We start from the raw sequence: 23,686 nt of genomic DNA on the forward strand, positions 1-23,686 counted from the left end.
TTAATTCTTACATATTGTTAGTTATTTTTTTTTGCTGGCTGGCTGCAGATTTTTAGAATGCGCCAGCAAAGCAGTGGAGATAACAAAATAATGAAAAGCAAAAAGCCTGCTCACTACTCCCTCTCCTCACGTTCTTCCCTCCTCACAGGGACCACGTCTCATTGACAGGACAGTGTATAGATATATATTTTTGTTCTGAGTGTTGTTGTACCTCTGTTGTCGGTCTCTGAACTACACTCGCCTCTCTCTCACAGAACGTATTCTATAACGGCAGCTTGGGTCAGGCCATTGATCCACATTACTCGCGGATGATGTGGGCACTACAAGTGGAGCCTGGGTTAGATTTGGATAAGTTTTCGCCCTCTTGTGATTCGTGATAGAGGGAAATTACTCCTCTAAGCAGAAAAAGATAGATCAATTTTAAGAGCCTGACACATCACACCAACCGGCGAGAGAACGTGGTTTAACAGAGACAATCTCATAGATATCTGTTGTAAGATTCCTCAATTCATAATCAGAGTATGAAACCAAATGATTCCAAAACTGTTTTGAAATTGTTAAATCTCTGTCTGTCTCTCTCTCTCTCTCTCTCTCTCTCTCTCTCTCTCTCTCTCTCTCTCTCTCTCTCGATCTCTGTCTCTCTCTCTGTCTCTCTCTCTGTCTCTCTATCTCTATCTCTATCTCTATCTCTCTCTCTCTCACTCCTGTTGACCTGTCTCCTGTTTTTCTTTCTTTTATTGTGAATTTGTGCCTTTTTGTCATCTTATCTTCCAATAACACTACTGTACATTGGAGACGTAAGAAATGAATAAAAAGAAGCAGAGCAACTGTACAGACGTTTTGATGTGAATGTTGTTGTTTTTTTACGCAAAAGCAATCATAGCAAACCTATGCGGCAACTATCCCACAATTACAGAAAAATGATGAAAGTGGGAACTGAAAAATCATATATCAATTTATACATATTTTACACACATATATATATATTCATTTTAAATATAATTAATATATCAGTAAGATTGGTAATTCACCAATTTACTGGTGAAAAAACTGAAAAAACACAGACTGGCAGGCAGTAGCTGCTATATGCACAAACACACACACACACACAGACAGACACACACACACACACACACACACACTGTAGGCAGGGTAAAATTAATCAGGCTTTGGATGGCAAAGATTACTTTAAATCCTGATTATGAGGCAGGAGAGGAGCCAAGAATGAGAACTGCTACATGTTTAGGGAGATGTTGATGAGACTCTACCCAGTTTGTGGGTGTTTGAAAATGATTCTCACAGATAGAAAGTTCAGAGTCTGAGCTTTGCTGTGCAGAGTTTATCTCATGTTCTCTCCATGTATTCGTGGGTTTTCTCAGAGTGTACTCCGCCTTCCAGTTTAGGTTGATTTGAAACATTTAAATGCCTGTTTGTTTCAATGTGAGTGTCTCTATATGTCGAGAGCGTATCGCAGGGTCAACATACACAGACAAACATTCACACTCGTGGCTAATTTAGAGTTTCTAATTAATCTAACCCTCTGTCTCTGAACTGTGGGTAGAAGGTGGATCAGCTGGAGAACACCCACACATGGGGGGTTGAGTTTATCTCAACTGATGCTCAACTCATTGAATTAGGTTTTTTAAAAAACACTAGCTTATTAACAGCTCTACCGGCATGCATTGTTAGATGTTCAAACCTAATATTTATCTTATTCCCCATGACTTAATTGTCCAGAATCATTGCCCTTTAAGAGAGGTTCTAGGTTTTTTGCTGTCTTTATGTTGCAATGGAACACACAGGGATGCAGAGCACCCAACACATTCCATATGTTAAGAAAGAGAGGGATTATTTCTGAACATACAAAGAGGGCTTTAATGCAACAAACACCATGCGTCATGGTGACATTCAATAAACAAGCGTGTCCATTCAAGAATAACATAATACTTTCTCTCTGGATTGTCGGCCAACCTGGGATAATAAGCTTGATCCGATGTTCCGCTTTAAGTCCAGAGCAGGTTGTGTGTGGGACCTTGCACTCGGGAGGGGAACAGCAGAGCAGGCAACCGAAAAGAGAAGAAACAGTCAAACAACGGGACTCACCGTCGGAAAGCAGGTCCAGTCTCTCGACTCCCCTTTGGAGATCTTCGTCATCTGTGCCCAGGGGGTCTGCGGCTTCGTCCCGACACGACAAGAGAGAGACACAGATAAAGGTACTGCCCTGAATGGATGATGGTAGGGGTTTCTTTTCAGCAGGTTCTTGAAAGGAGAACATTTAAATTAATTTTAAGTACATGACTTGATTACACCAGAGTATCTTCACAAATAAATTAGACGGTAATAATCTTCTTGAAGATGAAACTGTCGAAGAACACACAGTTTATAAGACCCAAAAAATCCAACAGATATAGAAAATGATGGGTTACATTTGATCAAAATGGTTGGAGCCATTGTGTTACTTTGATAACCAAAAGATGACAGCCTTTAAAGAATCCATTTCAAGAAGTAGTTGTCTTTGCCAGTGATAGTGTGTGTGTGTGTAGAACAAAACAAACAACTATTAACAGCCACTTTCCCATTGTGGTGCTAAAGTTTAGGTGATTAGGTTTATGCAAATATCAGTTAAAACTTTACCAAACAATGTTTATATTGACAGTGACACCAATATGTCAATATATATGTTAGCCTTAGCGACTTGCTTTCAAACATAGTGGAGCATTTAGTAGTTAAAGAGCCGTCTATTGTTTTCAGGTTTTCATTTTTTGGGACATAAACAGAACTGAGGTGAGTGACTGTTACATTTCTGTAGTGACCGGAAACATTAGTTCATGCCAATGTAGTTAAACTGTCTACTGTTACTGTTTGCAGCTTGCTATGGTGCCCCCAAGTGGTCAAAACACCAATTAATGCAACGTTAAGACAATGTCATCACAAAGGTGAATGTTGTGTTTCCATGTGCCCGTTGGATTTTAATCACAATGTTGTAAACTTTGGTTTTTCGGAAATCAGCCTGTCAAAATTGTCTATGGTGCAAAAGCCTCCAGAAACCGGTTTTTCTAATGTGGATTTTAATGGAAAACAACCACATGGTAATTTTCTAAATATTAAAATGAATATCATATATTGACATTCTGCAGTGTTCTTCTCTGAGACCTTTTTCTTTTTGGCCAATAAGCTTTATGACCCCAAAGCCAAATATTTATCATGGACAAAGTATAAAAATAAAATCTCTTTAAAACATCAGGAACATTTTATTCCACTATAACTAAATCTATATAAAAAAAGAAAGTAATGTGCTTCTACATATGACCTTCAGGGCGCTGTCACTTTCACGTGGAGGAAGTTAAGCGTGATTTGACATGATTACAAAGCCATTTCAGAAATGGCTTTCAGGCATCCCGGTCAGATTTGGCTTTTGTCTGATTTATTGGGCTCTGGCTCTATTATTGTGCTTATGTGTGTCCTGTTTGTTCACAATTTGTTTGGGCACATGTGTGTGTTTGTTGTGTATCTGCAGGGGAGGAAATGAGCACTGGAAGATTTCGAAGTGGGAAGGACAAGTGCAGGTAAGATCAACATTCACCTTTTCTCCCCACTGAGATCTCTTCTTCTTCTTCTTCTTTAAACCAGAGAGAAAGTAGGGATGAAAGTAGTTGTGATAGAAAGCACAGACTTTAGGCAGAACAGTCTGTATACGTGAGTACAGAAAAAGAAGCTGGGACCCTCCTGTAAAGTTGCCTTACTCGTACAAATTTAAGCCAAATATAGTCTTTTCAGGGCTCAGTGATAAATCTGAAACAGTCTCCACTTCGTCACTTCTCACTGGACCAGTGAACCCCCGTCTGTTATCCACTTAACACTTCTGCTTGCTAAAGAATGTGTCCTAATTCTCTTCATGTGACACTGTTACATGATGTGACAGGGAGAACTGGGGCACCCAAGATTAACACTTTATGTATTTTCTCCAAGCTCATTTCCACTGCTGTTTTCTTTTTCTTCATAACACTATTGTCCGCCACAGTGAAAACACTGACATTGATAACTCATATAAATATGTTTTTAAAATGAATCCGTTAAATGGTATCAGGAATTTAATTGAATGATGCTTTGTGGTTCAGTGCATACTGTCAGAATCAGATGTTTTCAATCATTGATGGCAGCAAGTTTGCCAAAAAACAAAAACAGATAAGGATCAAATAAAATGTTGCACTAAAATTGATAATTAATAATTAATAAAACAGAGTCTATAAAGAGTCAGAGGCCTGATTGAACTTTCTCGCTGTTTCTAATCCCAGTCATTGTTCACAGAGCGACACGTTTTCTAATTCTGGTTACAAAACTGTGAAACTAATCTGCAGCTGAAAGTATTATCCACATTCTTGTTTTTGACATCTTAAAGCGTCTAAATATAAATGTACGTGTTAGGCTTAATATTCAGAGTCACTGATTGCTTCATGTATTACGACCTTCCAAATCCATTATGTAAATTCGTTCACTACTAACTGTGGCACAAAAATAAAATTAGACAAAACTATTATATAAAGAAATGAAGCATCTGTGTCAGAGCCGCATCAACTCCATTTAACCCCCCACCTCAATCTGGGTTTACAAAAATAACCTTTCACCTACATGCGGAGGGGCTGGATTGAGGCCAAAAGAAGCTAATGCTATTGTGCACTGATGTCCCGTCACTAATACACGGCTGTAGCTGCGGCACAGTGGTAAGTGTACTCAGCTGATGGGGAGAATGCTGGTTGAGTAAACCTCTTAGAGATCTGACCGGTTGCTCAAGTCTTGCAACAGTACCCGCAAGGATGGAGGATCAGCCCCTGGTCCTCCTCTTCTATCCCCCTGTGACTCAAGGACAAACACACATTCACATGCCAGCGATTATGGTCCAAATCGGACTCGTTCTTGCCCACATTCCTGAGTCGACCCCACTGCTTTGTGAATCGTTGCTCCATCGCTGCCTGATCACACCGGACTCTGCCACAGAAAGGATTACACACACACGGAGGCGCAGAGTTTTCTTTCATCCTGGTCAGTTTGGAGGACCTGGAACAGAAGCTCCCTGAAGCACCTGCAGAGAGATTTGACAAACGGGTGTGGGTGACGATTCACGTTACTTCCACTGGTCTGAGCAGAACGAAGGCCTCTCTCATCAAATGGCTGCAAACAAACCAACCAGAGAAGTCTGAGGAGGAATCAAGCCAAGAGCATTTCGTTCACTGGATTTGGCTCGTTTCCGAAAAAGCGTTTTATTTATGTCCACATAACTTATAGGACAGAGAGGTAACAAAGCTCAAATCAGAAAGACCTTGTTTTCAGTCTAATATCCAAAGATGGACACCTTCCCAGGCCTGCGTTTGCGCTCAGACAGCATGAGCACCTCGGCATCTCAGGGCTCGAGGTCCAAGGCGCTCCTCCGACAGCGTCTGGCCCAGCTGCTGACCTGCATCGAGGACCTGAGCTCTGACGACGAGGCCAGCGAGGAGGTGTCCCGCTCACTGGACGAGGCGTTTCAGCTCTGTGGAAGCTACATTCCCACAGACGCATTCAGGTTGACTCATGAACAATGGATACTCACACAAACACACATACACAGAGGCTGTTTGGGAACAGTCGAGAACTTATTTTACTAAGATTTTGAAAAATGTGGATATCAAAGTTAATCATTGATGCCTCTACTTTCTTTTTACAAGACATCTATGTAAGGAAATGTGATTTAATCTAAGGGATATTTGTTATTTTCTGTATTTCCATCACTGTGATAAATTACTGTCATTAACCAAAACCAAAAACTTCCAGGATGCACATGGTGACCTGGAACGTGGCCACAGCAGAGCCTCCTGAGGACGTCACCTCTTTGCTGCAGCTGGATGTCCAACCCCCCACTGATCTCTATGTGATTGGGTCAGCAACAAAATATGGCAGTTCATTTGTCTCATTGGATATGACAGTATGCCAGTAATTGTCAATGATTGTTGTGTGTGTGTGTGTGTATGTCAGCCTGCAGGAGGTGAGCTCTTCGCCTGTTAGGTTCATCTCAGACCTGTTGGTGGAGGACTCCTGGAGCCACGTCTTCATGGACACACTGGCCCCCAGAGGATTCATCAAGGTAAGAGCAGACAAAGGCACGAAGAGGGAAACTAGTGTGTGGGATGATATAAGTAAAAGAATGTGAGGAAAATCGTGCAGGTGAACAGCTGATATAAATAATACTAACCTGAGGCCCTACTTTAAAAAATAACAAATTCACATCTTGTGAGTTTTTTTGCATTTCATTGTATTTGGGTATGTCTCTATTGCAATTGTTTTTAAATAAATTACCTAAAGAACATCTCAAGTTTTGCTTAATCATCAAGCCAAAGACAATTTACAGAAATAGGCACACCTCTTATACATCCACGTATGTACAGAACACGAAATTAATATCATACTCAATTTCCCCAAAAATCCTGGAGTATAAACTGTTAAGACAGCCAAAACAAAATGTTTATTAAGGATACATCCAAATACAATGAAATCCCAAAAACTGAAAATGTTAAACTCAGAACCACAAAAAAAGAAATTACAAAAAATGTTGTAAAACAATACAATACTTTATTGTGTATATGGTGTCTCGTATACCAATGAGGGTTAGTAACATATATAACATAAATTAAAGTCGCACTGCATTTACATGTTGGTCATAAATACAATAATGTAGTTCATAATATTCCCTTTGTAGAATTTGAAACTGAACAAAACTCTCTCTCTCTCTCTCTCTCTCTCTCTCTCTCTCTCTCTCTCTCTCTCTCTCTCTCTCTCTCTCTCTCGCTCTCTAGGTGAAATCAGTGAGGATGCAGGGTTTGCTGCTCCTGGTTTTCGCCAAACAAGTCCACCTCCCCTACATCCGAGACATCCAGACCACGTACACTCGCACCGGCATCTTCGGCTACTGGGTAGGAAATCACAAGGCGAGCGCTGGTTAGCCCTGAGCCTTAGAGATGACGACAACACTGTTGAACCCTGCACACCAGGAATCCCACTAGCATGAGATGCGGTGGAGTTTAAAGACACTATGAAAGGCCTATTGTGTTTGTTTAGTGACACATCAACAGCTTTGACTGAATGAAATCTCAAACAAAGAACACTCAGTGCTGGATCTGGTAAATCCGAGGCAAACACCTCCAGTACAAGTGGTCGAATGCATGATTCAAGTCAAAGGAGAAACTTTATTTGATCGAGAATTTATGGAGAAATGGGAATTACTTAGTGTTCTTAAAGATACTATGATTCTGTATTCATGATTCATGAAACATTGTGATCTACTTCACAAACTCCTGTACATTCCTCCTCCTCTGTTTGTCTATGTTAGGGTAATAAAGGAGGAGTGTCTGTGCGTTTTTCTTTCTACGGCCACATGGTGTGCTTCCTCAACTGCCACCTAGCGGCCCACATGAACTACGCCCTGCAGCGCGTCGACGAGTTCGAGCACATCCTGGAGACGCAAGACTTTGACATCAGCGAGAGCCCGAACGTGCTGGACCACAAGTCAGCGCAAGCACACATGCACTGTGGAATATATGCACATTTAGAAAATGTAAAAAAATCGTGGCTCCATCCCTCTCTCTCTCTCACAGGGTGGTGTTCTGGTTCGGCGACCTGAACTTCCGTATTGCCGACCACGGATTGCACTTCCTCCGCTCGTCCATCAACAGTGGACGCCTTAATTTGCTGTGGAGCAAGGACCAGGTGATGTGCCAAAACAAGCACAATCACACTCACGCATTAAAACACTATAATCCTTACTTCCCAACGTCTTTCATGTTCTTGCAGCTCTCGATGATGAAGAAGAAGGAAGCGTTCCTGCAGGAATTTGAGGAAGGCCCATTGAATTTTAAACCCACCTACAAGTTTGCCCGCAACTCTGACACCTATGATACCAGGTAACCTGAGCTTCTAGCGGGTCACCAAAACAGACACACACTTTGCCAACATGCATCAGGACTTTATCTGTGCTCCTCTTCCCATTTGAATTTTTTGCACAGCTCTCCGAAGACATGGTTTGGTTTTAAGTAAGATTCCCTTTGTGTTGCATGCCCCACATTCCCTTATTTCTTAGTCTCTGCACCATCTTTCCTTTTTCTCCAAAGCTTTAGCCGCCCCATATTCGGTTGATATTTAACACGCACCCCCTGAGAGGCGCAGACAGAAAACCTAAGCAGCAAATGCAGGGAACCCTGATGTTTCGATGCAATTGGGAGCAGCTCCTTCTGTGAGTCATATCCGTTCCTGACATGAGCACCGTGTATGTGTCTCTCTCAGAAAGAGCACTGTGGCGCTGCCTCTAACCATGTACAGACCCAGGCCCCTGCAGCGCTGCAGCACCACCCTCCTCTTCCTCCTCACCTCCCTCACATGGGGGCTGCTCTCTGTCTGGTTGGGGGCCTGGTACAGGGAGCTAGACCCGCCAAGGTGGGTGTCTCCATAGACAGGCCCTGTTATTTACATAGGATAGGTTGTATAATCACAAAAAACCTACGATCACAAAATAAGTGGAGACACTGATGTAAATGACAAGACAAAAAGGGGTTTAGTAAACTAATCACCACAATGAATTTCAGACGTGATCTGCAAATTCATGAGACCGGAGGCCGCGCCCTCCTGCACCCAGCACCCCACTGTTTGTTCACTGCATAATGTATGTGCTGCTTTTTATAGTGAAAGTGCATAGACATAAGCTATATGTCAAATGCTATTGTCCACGCTCATCTGTCATTTCTTCACAGCTCTGCATCGCAAGTGTGTGTGTGTCTGGTTTTTGTTTCCAATATTTCTGTAAAAAAAAAATAATTGTTTGGTTGAAACGGACACTTGACACATGTGGAAACCATTAGAAACAGCTGAATTATTTTTCAGCCTGTGGTACCAACACTTGTCTTTGCGTTGCTCAGTGGCAAGAAGAGGAAACCAGCTTGGACGGATCGGATCCTCTGGCGCATCAAACCCAAAGACCTGCCATCGGAGGATGATGAGAAAGCATCGATTTGTACCGACGATGGACAAGATGAATATCCAATCATGGTCACCCAGGACAAGTACACCAGTGACATGAGCTATGGAGTCAGTGACCACAAGCCTGTCATTGCAACCTTCAGCCTGGAGGTGAGAGAAGGCCTAAGACTCAGTTAAAAAATCATACCAGCTTGCCTCTTTCATTCCAATACTACCACTAAGTGAAGTTTGTTTTTATTCATTGTCAAAACTCATCCTCCTCTTGTTTTTCCATCAGCTGAGGAAATGCTTTGACACACCGATGGTGCACATCTCTCCTGTGGGTGTGTGGAGCGCCGACCAGGATGCAGTTCTTACCTACACCGTCCAAGAGGACTTCATGTCCTCCACATGGGACTGGATCGGCCTGTACAAGGTACTGACAACAACTTATATGGCAAAAGAAAACCATTGATATAAGACAGATCTGAACTCAAGAGGTTTATGTCCTGCAGGTTGGCTTCAAGAGTGCGTCCGACTATGAAACCTTTGTTTGGGTGAGGGAGAACGAGCTGCCAGAGACAAATGAAGTCATACAGGTAAATCACAAATGAGGCTTTTGAATTATATTGTTTATAAGGAAAATAAGTTATGAGTGCATGCTTCATATCAGACACGTGTGTGTTGTGGTTACAGATATCTGTGGATAAGGATGCGATCCCTCTGCTCGGTGGACAGTATGTTTTGGGTTACTACAGCACGAACATGCAAAGCATCCTCGGCCTAAGCTCAAACTTCCAGGTGAGTCATCTCTTAGTTACTTATTATCATTTCTCCACTGTCATAATAGTTGTATTTTTAAGTAATTAATATTCACTGATAAAATAATGACAGAAATAGATGAAGGCTAAATAATGTTCCAGTAATAAACGTATAACAGAAATTCCTGTGTCAAGAAAAACTATACATAAACGTTGGGCTTTACAGGCGAGGTACGGCAGATCGTATAGAGGCCACTGTTTTTTCAGTAGTAAGAGTGCATGGCAGTGGGCTGGTTGGTTGAAGGATCCCATCTTTGTTTGGATTTTTGCAGATCCTGGAGTCAAAGCGTGCTGTGATGGAGGGCCTTGTTCCTGAGAGCATCAACGGCATCAACAAATAAGAACAAATTCACCACAGTGCCACATCGTGTTCCTCTCGCCAGCAGATCTACAAAGAACCAAACTTTCAAATGCCTCATGATCAACTGGATACACGAATACAATCTTGTACTGGATAAGCTGACTCATTAAATAACTGCCATCACATGTACCGGAAACTTGAGTTGTTGTTGAATTTTGCGTGTTAGGAATTCACTTTAAGTCATATTCACTCTTGCTGGAACAGTTCCTTAATTGATGTTATGAGTTTATGCCTGTGAGAGTTGAAAATACTGTAATAAACATGTCAAATGACACAGTTCATTTAAAAGCAAAAGGTGTGCTTAAGTTTGGTCTTTGAAAGTCGTGCAGAATGACCTGTCAATCACATGGAACAATAAAGATCATTTTGCCGTTTATGCAATACAGGAGGAGGCTGTCTTGCTATCAGTTGTTTCAGCAGCTATTAGACCTTAATTTGTTAGGGTGGAATAAGGAAGATTGGAGAAAGATTAAAAATATAATGTACACATGAATCCCTTGAAGAACATGAAATGTTGATGTGGACTTTCCCACTGAGGTGTTTTGAGTCATATATTTCTTTATGAACCATTATCTGTGTGGTAATATAAAACGTGTGTGTATGATGAGGATAGACAAAAAATAAAAAATAAATCTAATTTCTTGTCTTCAGTTCCTTTTTTGTTTTTTTAATAATTGTATTTCTGAAAGACAGGATCCAAAACATACATACAACACATCGACACATGAAATGCATAACAAAGGATAGAAAACAAAGGGGGTACATGTCTAAAATAATTCATTTGTGAATGTGGTATTTACCCATTACAAAAAAAACACATATCATAAAGAAATTACCTTCACTCTCAATCTTATAATGAAACACACCAAAAAATACGTCCTAATAGCATGAAAAACAATCTGACCAAAACTATTCTGTATAAACCTTTTCATCTGAACTGTTACAGAAGGAACAGCCGGACTCCATCTCTGGTTTATATCTTCTCATGAAAGATATGATCAGTTTAAACTTTTCTCTCTTCTTCACTTTGATCGGTCAGAAAAACTCTCAGGAAAATGACCGAAACATTATTGAAGTTAAAGATGCGCAAACAGGCAAACCACCGATAACCTCTTCCTGGTCTGCTCTCCCACAATCCATTGCGACAATCCGTCCCCTCACTTGACTACTACTACCTCCGGGGCATCTGTCACTTATAGGCTCTTCGGTGCTACACACGTGGGGAGTGTTAGCACGTCGCTGCGTCTCTGAAGGTAAAGTTTGACTTATAAACTAACGTGTTATCAAACAAACCTGGAAACTGTTGGGTAAACAGGTGACGGTTCTCTTAGTGTGACGTGCTCGCTGCTAAAAACGTGTCTGAAATGCTAGCTAGCAGCCGGCTAGTGGTGTTAGCTTAGCTGGTTGGGTTAGCTCAAGGTAAACAGCTCATGGGTTAAGTTCATGTGGCACGAGTTGGTCCAGATTGTTACGATACGAATGTTACACATGGATATATTGCGTGTTGACACTTTAATACTTGATGTGAGCGCTAGTAAGCTAACTAACATGCTGTCAGCTAGTTTAGCTAGCTGTACTGTTGCCTTCAGGAAAACCAGGAAAACTCCACATCTTGCAGTGAACTCTATTAACTTCTGCAAAATCTTCATTATATTTTGGCAACGTCAAGGTTTGGGGCTTGAAGGGAATCCCCCATCCTCCATCCTTCACATTTAAACCATGGACTGTCCACCTTTCCAGTCTTTGTAAAGACTGCTGCTGTTTCATTTAGATGTTTCCCAAACACCACAAGAGACTTCACTTTATTTACAAACTGTAAATCAACATAACACAACACAACACGTGATTATGTCTCCACCTAAATAAGTCTCTTGTTTTTATTAGGGTTGTTACAAACCAGATCGAAGATGTCGAGTGAGGACGTGGAGCGGCTGCTGATCCAGTTTCAGAATGAGGAAGGGGAGATTCTGGCTTCACCTTTCGATGTTTCTCTAGACATCACCCCAGACAAACTCCAGCTGGTCTGCAATGCCCTGCTGCAGAAGGTAAGCACATGGTTTCATGTAACTTCAGCAGGACTTAAGGTGGGATGTTCACATGAAAGCTTGCCAGTCTTTCAAGAATCAATAAGTTGATAGAAATATGAATCAGTGGGCTCACCCAAACATAACAAGAAAAAATGCACATGCTGAAAATGCATCATGTGTAACTATGAAACACATAGATAATATCCAAGCCCTTAAAAGGGATTAAATAAGAAGTTATAAAACTAGTGTCAAAATATGTTAAATATATAAAACGTCAACTAAAATGCATAGATAAGACACTAGCATCTCTAGGGCTGGACCAAATACAAAAAACCTCTGCTTCACTACCCTTTATTAAAAGTCTACTGACTGTGCTGTAGTATTGTATATAGGGATTCAAGAGGTAGACTCTTTGGGAGATGTACAATTCCATAATCTGGTTGTAAAACATTTCAGTCACTTATGGGAAGGGAACATTTCACCATTTCAGCTGGGTGGGAGGGGTCCTTCAAAATATCTAAGCCTGTTTTTCAAAGTCTGACCTTGTACATTTCCTCTTCCACCCAGTTATAGTATACAGGCTTATATGTTAATCCTGATAGTCTTAAACACAGTTCTCACTCTTCCCATACGTCACAATTCCAAGTAATGATATTGCTGTAGCTAATGCAGATTTAATTATTACTCAGGTTAGATATACTATAAAAAAAGACTGGGTTCTGTTTTCACCCGTCTTAGCCACACTTATGAATGTCTCATTTTGTGTTACATTTTGTGTAGGACGAGCCAATACCACTGGCCTTTTTTGTGCGCGGAGAGTCCGAGGTGGTGTCCGACCTGAGGACTTGTGTGAAGGCTCTTTGCATCGAGACAGAGCAGGTCCTTCCAGTTGTGTACCAGCCCCAGGCTGTGTTCAGGGTCCGAGCTGTGTCCCGCTGTACCAGCACACTACAGGGACACACAGAAGCAGTCATCTCAACTGCTTTCAGCCCCACTGGCAAGTGAGTAACTCTGAAAAAGAATTTGTTTTGCCTGTTTTCACAGTCTTTTGTTCTGTAGATTGATCTTTTAGCCCCTTTTTGATGTAGCAGCATTTAGAGGGGAACACACCTCATAGGCTCAGATATGTTGGTAATTAAGTTGTCCTTGTTTGTGTTAGATATCTGGCTAGTGGTTCCGGTGATACCACAGTGCGCTTTTGGGACTTGTCGACTGAGACGCCTCAACACACTGCCAGAGGTATAGTCTCCTCTGTGGTGCATCATGATCTGCAATGTTTTAAACCTACAAATGATAAAACAGTGAATTAAGAAAACATTGAGCTTTATTCTGCTTCATTAAAGGTCACACTCACTGGGTGCTGACCATTGCCTGGTCACCTGATGGCAAGAAACTGGCTTCAGGGTGCAAGAACAGTCAGGTATGCCTCCAACACACACATCTGATCGCTGTAAGATGTGTCACATGAACATGCATGCATTTATTCTTTTGTGGTTGTGTGTTTCTGCAGATCTGTCTTTGGGATCCAGTGACAGGTGCACAGATTGGGAAGACTATGACAGGACACACCAAGTGGATCACCTGGCTGTGCTGGGAGCCTCTGCATCTGTAAGTACTCAAGTCATCACTTACTCAGATATGTATATTGCCTCCTATTATTTTGGCCAAATATATGGAAATGCAGAGCGTGAATGCATGGCGAACAGAACACCATCTATCGCAGTTCAAGCCGTCTATTGTGATGTGTATATCGCGCACGTTGATATCACGATACATTTCCGATGTATTGTGCAACACTAATTAAAACAATGTTTTTCAGTTTCAAAATGTTCTAGTTCTCTCACTACTCCTTCTCTCTCTCCTCTTTATTATGATAGATACACAGAGAGTAGTAGTAAATTACTGACAGATGCTAAAAACTGTAAAAAAATAACTATTCACGGTCCAAACGTGTATGAAAAGACTCCAAATTAACACTGAGTTGCCTTAGTAGTTCTCTCTGGCTGTGGCCGGGCTGTGCGCCCTACCCCAGCTGGCGAGCTGTCCGTCTCTGCATCTGTAGCCAAGGACTGTTAATGTTTATTTATCGCAAGTCAAACGCCATTTTCAGCAATGTTATCGCATGTTTTCCTAATATTGCGCAGCCCTAATTTTAATCGATCTGTCCTGATGTACTATTTTTCTGATCAGGATATCCCTTTCTCTTTCAGTAACCCAGAGTGTCGTTACCTAGCCAGTAGCTCAAAGGACGGCTCATTACGTATCTGGGACACCGTGTTGGGACGCTGTGAGAAGATCCTGACTGGACACACTCAGTCAGTCACCTGTGTGAAGTGGGGAGGAGATGGACTTCTGTATAGTTCTTCTCAGGACAGAACGATCAAAGTCTGGAGAGCCGAAGACGTAAGTGTGTGTGCATGTGTGAAAATTTGAGGAGCAAAGAGTGAGGGGACGTCTGTGTGACAGAGCAAGTCATAATGTGTGTAATGTTTGTCTGTGGATACAGGGTGTCCAGTGCAGGACTCTGCAGGGTCACGCCCACTGGGTGAACACCCTAGCTCTCAGCACAGACTATGTTCTGCGCACTGGTGCTTTTGAACCTGCAGATGCCACTGTGAACCTACAGGACCTCAAAGGATCACGTAAGGCCTTAGAGTTTATACCGTGAACTCACGTTTTCTGTTCAAATCTAAAAATCACATTCTCTGTAAAACGTGTTTCTGTGGAGGATTCTTTTCATGTATCAAGTATTATTTCCCCCCCAGTGGAAGAGCTGAAGGAGAAGGCCTTGGAGAGATATAGTAAAGTCAGGGTAAGTTATTATCTGTTGTGAAGTATTGATGTGTAGAAGACTGAGTCCACTTTATATCAGTGCCCTTACTCCTGCTTCTCTCCTGCAGGGTTCCGCCTCAGAGCGCCTGGTGTCTGGCTCGGACGATTTCACCTTGTTCATGTGGAACCCTGCAGAAGACAAGAAACCTCTCGCGAGGTTGACAGGCCACAGCGCTCTGGTCAACGAAGTCCTCTTCTCCCCGGACACCAGGCTCCTCGCCTCTGCCTCCTTCGATAAATCTATTAAAATATGGGACGGACGCACTGGAAAGTAAGAAAATCTCTCAAAAACAAAATCTTGCCTTTTTACGAGGTGTCATAAATTATCTGTGTGTAATACTGCTGTTGTCCAGATGATGGGGCTGTAAGCCTGTCAATGTCTCTATCACTATATAATGCCTCTGCCTGTTTGTCTACCTGCAGGTACTTGTTGTCCCTGCGTGGCCATGTGGGGTCTGTGTATCAAGTGGCGTGGTCCGCAGACAGCAGGTTGCTGGTCAGTGGCAGCAGTGACAGCACTCTAAAAGTTTGGGATGTTAAGACTGGAAAGCTTAACATGGACCTGCCTGGCCACGCCGATGAGGTGAGCAAAGATGTCACAGGATAGCACATGATAGTTGTGTTTTTATTGTATTTTTTCCCCCTGATCGCAATGTTTGTTGTATCTGTAGGTTTATGCAGTGGACTGGAGTCCTGATGGACAAAGAGTGGCCAGTGGAGGGAAAGACAAATGTCTCCGAATGTAAGTGAAAAGGGAAACATCTTTTTATCGGTTTAGTTAATCGTCAAATTCCAGTGTTTCCTCTGACCGTGGCGATGTGTTGTGTTTGTTCCCAGATGGAGAAGATAGTCAGACCTCTGTTCTCCCGCCTGACGCTGGCTGAGGATTCACATCTTCTAACGCCAAGAAACCCGACAACTGTAGCGAGGATGACTGGACTGTTCCTAATCCACCATTTGGCTTTATTACACTGTCTGTCAAATGTTGCATTGTGTCAAGGAACTGTACTCTGGTCACGATGCAGACGTCACAGGAATACTGATGAGTGTAAAGGTGTTCAGCTCAATGGAACTGAAGAATGGGAGACGTTCTTTCCATCACAACAAACATTCATTAAGATAATTTGAAAACAAGCTGTACTATGTGGATTTCAGCATTTGCATCTCAGATTTGTGCTAAGAAGTCTTATATTCATGTACATACTTTTCATGTACCTACTGAATATATAGAAGCCACAAACAAGGACTTGTATTTAAAAGTGAATACATTTCACCTGCACATTAGGAAACGTATTTCTCAGCAGCATGTTTGTCCCCTCCCTCACCTTAAGCTTCACCAAATGACCTATATCCTGAAGGTGAGAGGTGGGAGCGCTAATACCTTCCTCTGTGATGATAATGCCGACGGAGCTCGCCGTGCTCCGTCAGCCTTTAATCTCCTCAGTCTCACGGTCAGCAAAGCCACAACCCGCTGAATTTTCTGTCTTTGTAGCGAAGCCAAGTGTCACCAACTCTGAACCATGCGATTCTCATCAGTGAGGAAAAAACAGGTTCACCATTCCAGCTACGAGACGTTTTATAATCTGTATCAACTTGCTTTGTGAATATTTACCACCAATAAATCTAAATCACAGCATTTGTCAATTCCAGTTAATTTACATAACGATCTATTTAGAAAATTAAAACATATAAAACAATAAATAACAACTTCAGGTTCTATGCATCATTGTATACTACATTTCTAATGCTTATTGGGAAGGGTATAAATATGTTGGAGGGGTTTGGTTTGTGTTTTACAGCTTCTAGATGTTGCACAAGCATCTCGGACTTAAACTAGAATGTCTCTCAGTTGAGCACATATTTCCACCAGGGCCCATCAGTCCCGTTCAAAATACCAAATTGCCACCACGATATATCAGTTCCCTAAATATGCCTGTATTGTAATTTATCGAGGGCAATGAATTTCCCCTTAGAAAATGGGTGAAAATTTAAAAAGAAATAACCACCCTATCTCACAATGTGAAATAAAAATCCTGGATCATCCCCTTTGTCCGGATCCAGCACCTTTTTAAGAGAGGGATAGATGTGCACTGACGAGCACATGCACGTACATAAACATGCTCCTCAGGACGCCATTACTCTATATCTTATGTTTAGTATCACTTTTACCTTTAAGACGCTTACTACACTACTGGAGGCAGAACTTAGCCAAAATTCCATATAAACATACACACAGCCTCACAGTACATCCCATATTAACTTCTAATGCTTAATTTTATTAATCTGATGTCTTGAAGCACATTTATCTTTGCTCAAATCATTTTTTTACATTTTAAGTATATTGAGACCAATGTTACCACATTAGTTCTTCAGAGGTTTCCACATCTCATGACTTGAATCAAACTTTGAGCACTGAGGTTTTTTTTAACAATATTCTTTATTGATGTTACCAACATGTTTGTTTTCCTTCAACTCAAATCATTCAATGTCCCTGACAGGATCTTCTGAAATGGCAATGATTACACAATATGAATATGCTGTATAAATAGGTCCACATGGTGTTAACCTGCTTATACAAAGCAGTAAAGCAGGAGCACAAAGTTGGTAACACTGTAAAAAATGAGCTTTGGTTAATAAAACCAAAGTGGCAGCAAGATATTTTAGAAGTAGTTTGGCAAAGAGCAATAAAAGGCTTCAGTGCGAGGCTATGTAATTCAACTAGGTCAACAAAAAGCCTCACTTAAATCCTTGCTATGCTATCAAGCCTCTGACACATCTACATTTCCCCCTGCTGGGATTCAATGCATGTAAACACTATGTTAGACAATAAGTGCATTCAAAGATGGCTAACGAACAATGTCATCAGTTAGCGTACAAAATACTTATTTTAGCTTGATGTAAACAAAGGATACTCAAGTGACGTAAATCTTGACTAAGGGACAGTCTCTGATGTTTTAAACAATAAGTGCAAGAAAACAGCTGAAGGCTCAAGCGTGTCGGAGTCGTATGGCTTTACTCAGTCGGACATTTTCCCATCTTGTTATCTCATGTGGAGAAGGGTTAGGGTTAAGTGGATCCACTCGTAAATTTCCGGCAGCACACCAGCACGTGGTTGGAAATACCAAAGAGTCTGCCTGACTAAATATGACTAAATATTAATAGTTATATATTCCAAAATGAAAAAGTACAAATATCCATTTGTAGAGATCACACCACCTACTGAAAACTTCAGGAACTGAATTGATGTTGAGAATTTAGTCATTTTTCAAGGATCTGGAGTTAAAAAACAGACTCTTGCCTCCTACTATTATATGACTGCGTGTGAATATTTTGCTACATGCGATTTTTGCATCTCAACAATTAGTTTAATGTTGAGTCATGTCTGTTTGAAACTCAGGAGAGTTACTGACTCCAGACCAGTTTGTGTCGTGTCAACAAGCCTGTGAGCCACTGCCAGTATGCAGCCATACTCTTGTTTGTCAGCAGCAGCAGCAGCCATAAAATGTGCAATGAACAGTATCTACACTTCATCACCAAGACACAGCGACAAAAATACTCCGAGTACTTTGGTACAATGATGCCACAATCATGGTTAATTAAGCGTTCCAACACTGAGATGTGTTGAACTGCACGCAGGCTCGTTTAGTGTCCGGTAGCATCCCAGCTCTTCCCTCAGTATTCAGAAGTAAGTACTTAGTGAATCAGAAGACACATTTATGGTTTCAGTACAAAGTGGTCACTCTACAACATGTACAGTAACAACAGTCATAGAAAGCTAAAACAATTAAAAAAAACCGAATGCCTCTTGAAATCTATTTAGGTAATTATGTGCTGCTTCTCTAAATACTCGAAAGTTATTTGTCTTGTAATACGACTCAACAAACTGAGTCTACAATTTGGTCAGAGGCAGAGAATAACTCATCACCTACTTAATTTCCTTCTTTCCCTTTCCTGTCTCCTTCAAAACAAGGTGATCCCTCTTTATTCCCAAATCTGACCACTAGAGACAAAGAAAATGCAAAACTGAGCTGTTTGTCCTGCTACTAGACAGTCTCCCTTCTTTACTATCACCGTTTATAGATAGGTCCTGCAAAATGAATTGATTTATGAGTGGAAGCTGCTCCCGATGAAGTGTCATCTGTTCTCGGCGAATGCAGTGAGCTAGTATGAACTAGAGAAGAGGTGTTCAGTTGTGCGTAGCATGATGCACCGCTCCGTGCTTCCCTCTGAACCTCTGACCCTGAGCGCTCGGCCTACTGGGTCTTCCACATGTTGTTGAGTAGTTTGACCACCTCCTCGTAGATGACAAACACTATGGCCACGTCCAAACACACGCGGCCAAGCCTGGGGACTGTCCCTTTGTAGAATCTGCAGGAAGGACAAGGTGAGATGAGATGGTTTGTCTGAAACAGAGAAAACTGATACAATGCAAACCATGGATCAGGGCTACTCACGCTTGTGGTCCTTCGTGCTTCAAGATCTGGAAGGCACAGTCCACTGTGCTTTTGTAGCGATGAGCCTCCAAACCCTTAAAGAAACAAAAACAAGTCTTAAAAGAGGCCAACCTGCTGACAGAAGAATCACCAGTGGGTGGACTTCCTACCTGCATCCTGGTCTTCACCACATCCAGAGGTGTATTTCCAAAAACACTGGCGGCTCCAGCTGTTGCGCCGAACATCGCTGTGACAATCGGGTGCATATCTCGACTGGGATCATCCTCTTTGAGGCCAAATCCAGGAGTTGGAATAATGGGGGGTGAAAAGAGAATGGTGGGATTTTTGTCAGTGAAAGGACTTGGATCGTTGAAAAAGATAGAGGAGGGAGACTTTGGGTTTTGTTTTGCAGTCTCTCACCTTTGTACCAATTTCGTAATGCATTCATCACATAGAACCGAATGGCCTGATTGCTTCCTTGTTTCAGCACTGTCGCTGTCAGACCTTGATACGTCCCTCGCACTCCTACAGTCAAACAGATAAGGTTTCAATATGTTGCACAAAACATTCACATACAAATTGCTAGTTAAAGATGGAGTTTGTTACAACTGCTTCAATGTTTTTTACTGCTGTCTTTACCCTGTTCTCTAATAATTTCACTGACGCCATGGAAGAAGCCTCTGTAACGAGGTCTGAGGGAACACTGGTCGTGGATCAGCTTAACCTGGAGCAAAAGGGGAAAACCGTTGAATTCACGTCAATGTTGATTAAACAGACACTGGAAAGACATGTACAAGAAATCTGCAAATGTCAGCTCCACCGACCTTGAGTGTCTCCATGGGACAGACGACCACGATGGCCTCTGCTATCCCTGCTCCTAACCCACACAAGAGGCTCCGCGTGTTATCCAGCCGACCGGTGGCGTCTCGCATCGGGTTGCTGAGCATCTCAAACGTGCCAAACCTGAGAGACAGAGGGTGAGGTGACATATTCAGGAATAAGAAACAAGGTGGACATTTGTTTGATGGAATCAACTGTTATCTATAGTAAATTGTTAAATTCCTGGCTCCAAACAACTGACTCAATGGTGCTATTAATAGGTTTGCAATCAGTAGCATAGTTTCCTTAAGGAGTTAAGGTTTTAATCACTGTCCAATATAAAACATTTGGTAGTTACTGTGTCAAATGTGATATCTGCTTCTTTTTTCTTAACATTGCATCTTTATGTTTGGGATGCATCATAACATTTGATAATTATAACTCGTTTGATATAGCATCTTTCAAAACCAGAGTTACAAAGTGCTTTACAGTGTTAAAAGATGCAAGATTCACCAAATCGTACAATATAAACTTGTTCAAATCTAATTTCAACAGTTAAAAATATGACATTGGATAAAACTGAGTCTGAGGAAGAGATTTAGAGGAAGATACTGAGTAACTAAGTTCTCCAAGCAGGGAGTTCCAGAGATGAGGAGCCTGGACAGGGAAGGCCCTGTCAACTCCAGAGATGAGATCCTTGTGGGCTCTTAAGGTTTTGTGACATTTTATAGACCAAACACTTAAGACTTTCACAAAAAACACAATAAATAGATTCTAACAGGACTAATTAGTTGCAACCCTTCACATTTGGCTGGCCTTACATTTAAGTACCGACAAATGCTGAGTCTGCGCTTTGACACAAGTCAACTGTTTAAGTAATTAAAAGATTACAACCTGAACGATATGTGAAGCTTAAAGAATGAAGGAGCCAAATGTGCTTTACTACTGCAGCTGCAGTGTTTTCACACATAATCTGGTAAATGACCTGCTGTGTGTCATGGGTGCATCTTTACCTCACAGCTGATTTTGGTATTGATCCATAGAGCAGCGAGCTGAGTCCTCTGTACAACCCTCGGAGTCCATGATCCTGAACTGTCAACTTCACACAGTCCCCTGCACACACACAAACACACACACACAGCATCCAGGAGTGAGTAACCCAGCAGAGGATGAGCACACAGCCCAGCACCAGCAGTCAGTCACACATGGCCCAGTGACCTACCTATCCCTCGGTATCGTGGCGGGTTGGCTCGCTCGTCTAGCTGCAGCTGGGTCTTGACGTACTCTGTAGGGAAGGTGATGCAGATCTCGATCCCTCCTGCTATGCCACCTGGGTGAGGGCGAGGAAGGAGAGAGAGAGAGAGAGAGAGAGAGAGAGAGAGAGAGAGAGAGAGAGAGAGAGAGAGAGAGAGAGAGAGAGAGCACTGCATGTCAACATTTGTTGAGTCACTGCAACATCCACATTGTTTGTACATGTTGATAGATCAGGAGAAAACAGCATCCCCATTACAGTTTATGTAAAAAAAAAAAGATTAGATGGATTAACTGCAGAGTGCTGGTGATACCTCACTGCTGGATCTTTGTTTTAAATAAATGCTGATGTGACTATACAGCAGAACTGGAAAGAATAGCCGGGCTACTGAATGTATACCTGCCTCCATTCAAAACACAGCATTACAACTTTCAGCATCTTTATGTGTATTTAAAATAAGAAGGGAAATGTGAGCATGATGCTAGATAAATACAGACACAATAGAATACATCATGCAGCTGCTGAAGCATCACTGCTTGCCCGGTGCGTTTTGACCCAGTTCTGCATGGATAACCTTAATGGGCGACAGATTTGAGATCAGGCTGAGCTAAGGGGAGGAAATCCCGCATGCAAAATCCACCTGCAAGAATAGCCTTCCCGGGATGGGTGATTTTCCTCCCCCCGACCGAGGCCGCCGCCAGGTTCCTCCTGCCCGGGAACAGGCACTGGTGGGCCGGCAGGGATCCGCCCGGCCCCGCCACGGAGCTCAGCCGCCGGAATGGAGGCTGCTGGTGCGGATCCGGACCCGGGCATCCTCTACTCACCCCCCCGCTGCTCTCACACGGACCCTCGCACACCGCGAACGGCTTCAGCAGCGAAGACATGTCTGGTCGCTCGGGGACTGGTTCCTGAAGATCCTGCACTGGGGCGAAGGTCCCAGTCAGACAATGTCACACAACAACACCACGGGGGGGGCGGACCGGACGTGCCGGCAGAGGAGGCATCAATATTCAAAGAGCGGTCAGGTGATGGATCAGGCCATTGGCTCACCACGCTGCCATCCTGGCATTATTCACGTCATGTGACCAGGCATGACTTTTGTCGACCAATCAGGGGCAGGATACTGATGCGTTGATGTGTCAGACTCATTTCCACCAAGACCAGAGGGGTGTGATCCTGTTGACAACCACTGTAATCAATCTGCTGCTCCGACCACTTAGGTTCACTAATGTGAGATAATTTATGCATTTAGCAAACGATGAAATAATGCAATTTGAAACGGTCAGATACTGTAGGTTCTGTGTGGTGCGCTAGAGTAGTCATTAAATATAAGATAATCTTTTATTAGTCCCACCATGGAGAAGTTTGCAATATTGCAGGAGGAAGAGTCAAAACTAGCCATCATTAAGTAATCATATTTAACATGCAGTACTTAAGTGTAAAGGTAATAATACCTAAGTTAACGGAAATATAAAAAACATAGAAACATATGAATGGAATAAAAAAAAGAATAAAAGATACTGGTGATATCACATTAAATACACACATTTAGAAACGTAGATTTATTAACCCGGTTTTCACCTGAATCCCTACATCCATATATATCACATAGGGTTTTTAATATACCATATTGAAAATTCAGACAGAGATATGTCTACACATGCATACATATATAAGGTCTTAATTTCAGACACAGACATGTATATCTACATGAACACATACAAATATATTTGTATATCTAGATACATTCTTGTAAGATATGGAAATTTTAGACATACTAGCCAATATCTAGATGTGCATGGTTCATATAGATATTTATATATATATATATGTAAATGGTAAGCTACATGTGCTAGCATGCAGAAATATATATTTGTCTACCTGTAAGCAAGCTCTTTTCTATATCCTCTTGTTTCTATTTGTTTAATACCATTGTATCTTATACACACACATTTAGTATGCAGGACTATTTATTGTGAATTGTGAGCAACTATGTAGACATAAAATAAAAGACATGAAATATCAACAGTTACAATAGCCTATATTATTATAATGTTGAAGCTAAAAAAGGTACAAGATTGAGACATAAAATAGACTTAGCTTCCTTGCTCATGAGTCATGAGCCAAGCTTTCAGTTTGGTTTATTGCTCTTGCCTCTTAAT

At 41.9% G+C, this 23,686-nt stretch overlaps 3 protein-coding genes across 3 annotated transcripts; 2 read left to right on the forward strand and 1 right to left on the reverse strand.

The window, feature by feature from the left end:
- Positions 1-1,993: 1,993 nt before the first annotated feature.
- Positions 1,994-10,141, forward strand: inpp5kb (inositol polyphosphate-5-phosphatase Kb). The gene is made up of 13 exons (XM_061086554.1): positions 1,994-2,213; positions 3,518-3,566; positions 5,809-5,913; positions 6,010-6,118; positions 6,828-6,944; positions 7,361-7,536; positions 7,626-7,737; positions 7,822-7,931; positions 8,940-9,150; positions 9,278-9,415; positions 9,495-9,578; positions 9,676-9,780; positions 10,073-10,141. The coding sequence occupies exons 1-13, from the start codon at positions 1,994-1,996 to the stop codon at positions 10,139-10,141; spliced, it is 1,605 nt and encodes a 534-aa protein (XP_060942537.1).
- Positions 10,142-11,353: 1,212 nt separating this feature from the next.
- Positions 11,354-16,653, forward strand: nle1 (notchless homolog 1 (Drosophila)). The gene is made up of 13 exons (XM_061085866.1): positions 11,354-11,414; positions 12,046-12,206; positions 12,969-13,189; positions 13,348-13,427; positions 13,532-13,608; positions 13,699-13,796; positions 14,399-14,591; positions 14,695-14,830; positions 14,954-15,000; positions 15,089-15,291; positions 15,444-15,603; positions 15,692-15,762; positions 15,858-16,653. The coding sequence occupies exons 2-13, from the start codon at positions 12,069-12,071 to the stop codon at positions 15,868-15,870; spliced, it is 1,437 nt and encodes a 478-aa protein (XP_060941849.1). The 5' UTR covers positions 11,354-11,414; positions 12,046-12,068; the 3' UTR covers positions 15,871-16,653.
- A 2,060-nt stretch (positions 16,654-18,713) lies between these two features.
- Positions 18,714-22,451, reverse strand: slc25a1a (solute carrier family 25 member 1a). Its single transcript, XM_061085729.1, has 9 exons — positions 22,165-22,451; positions 21,495-21,602; positions 21,286-21,385; positions 20,278-20,416; positions 20,093-20,177; positions 19,874-19,978; positions 19,624-19,739; positions 19,475-19,548; positions 18,714-19,388 (listed from the first exon to the last, which is right to left on the reverse strand). Exons 1-9 carry the CDS (start codon positions 22,406-22,408, stop codon positions 19,274-19,276), a joined length of 1,086 nt encoding a protein of 361 aa, XP_060941712.1. The 5' UTR covers positions 22,409-22,451; the 3' UTR covers positions 18,714-19,273.
- Positions 22,452-23,686: the final 1,235 nt, after the last annotated feature.

This window comes from Limanda limanda, chromosome 14, assembly GCF_963576545.1.
Source record: "Limanda limanda chromosome 14, fLimLim1.1, whole genome shotgun sequence".
Classification (NCBI taxonomy): Eukaryota; Metazoa; Chordata; class Actinopteri; order Pleuronectiformes; family Pleuronectidae; genus Limanda; species Limanda limanda.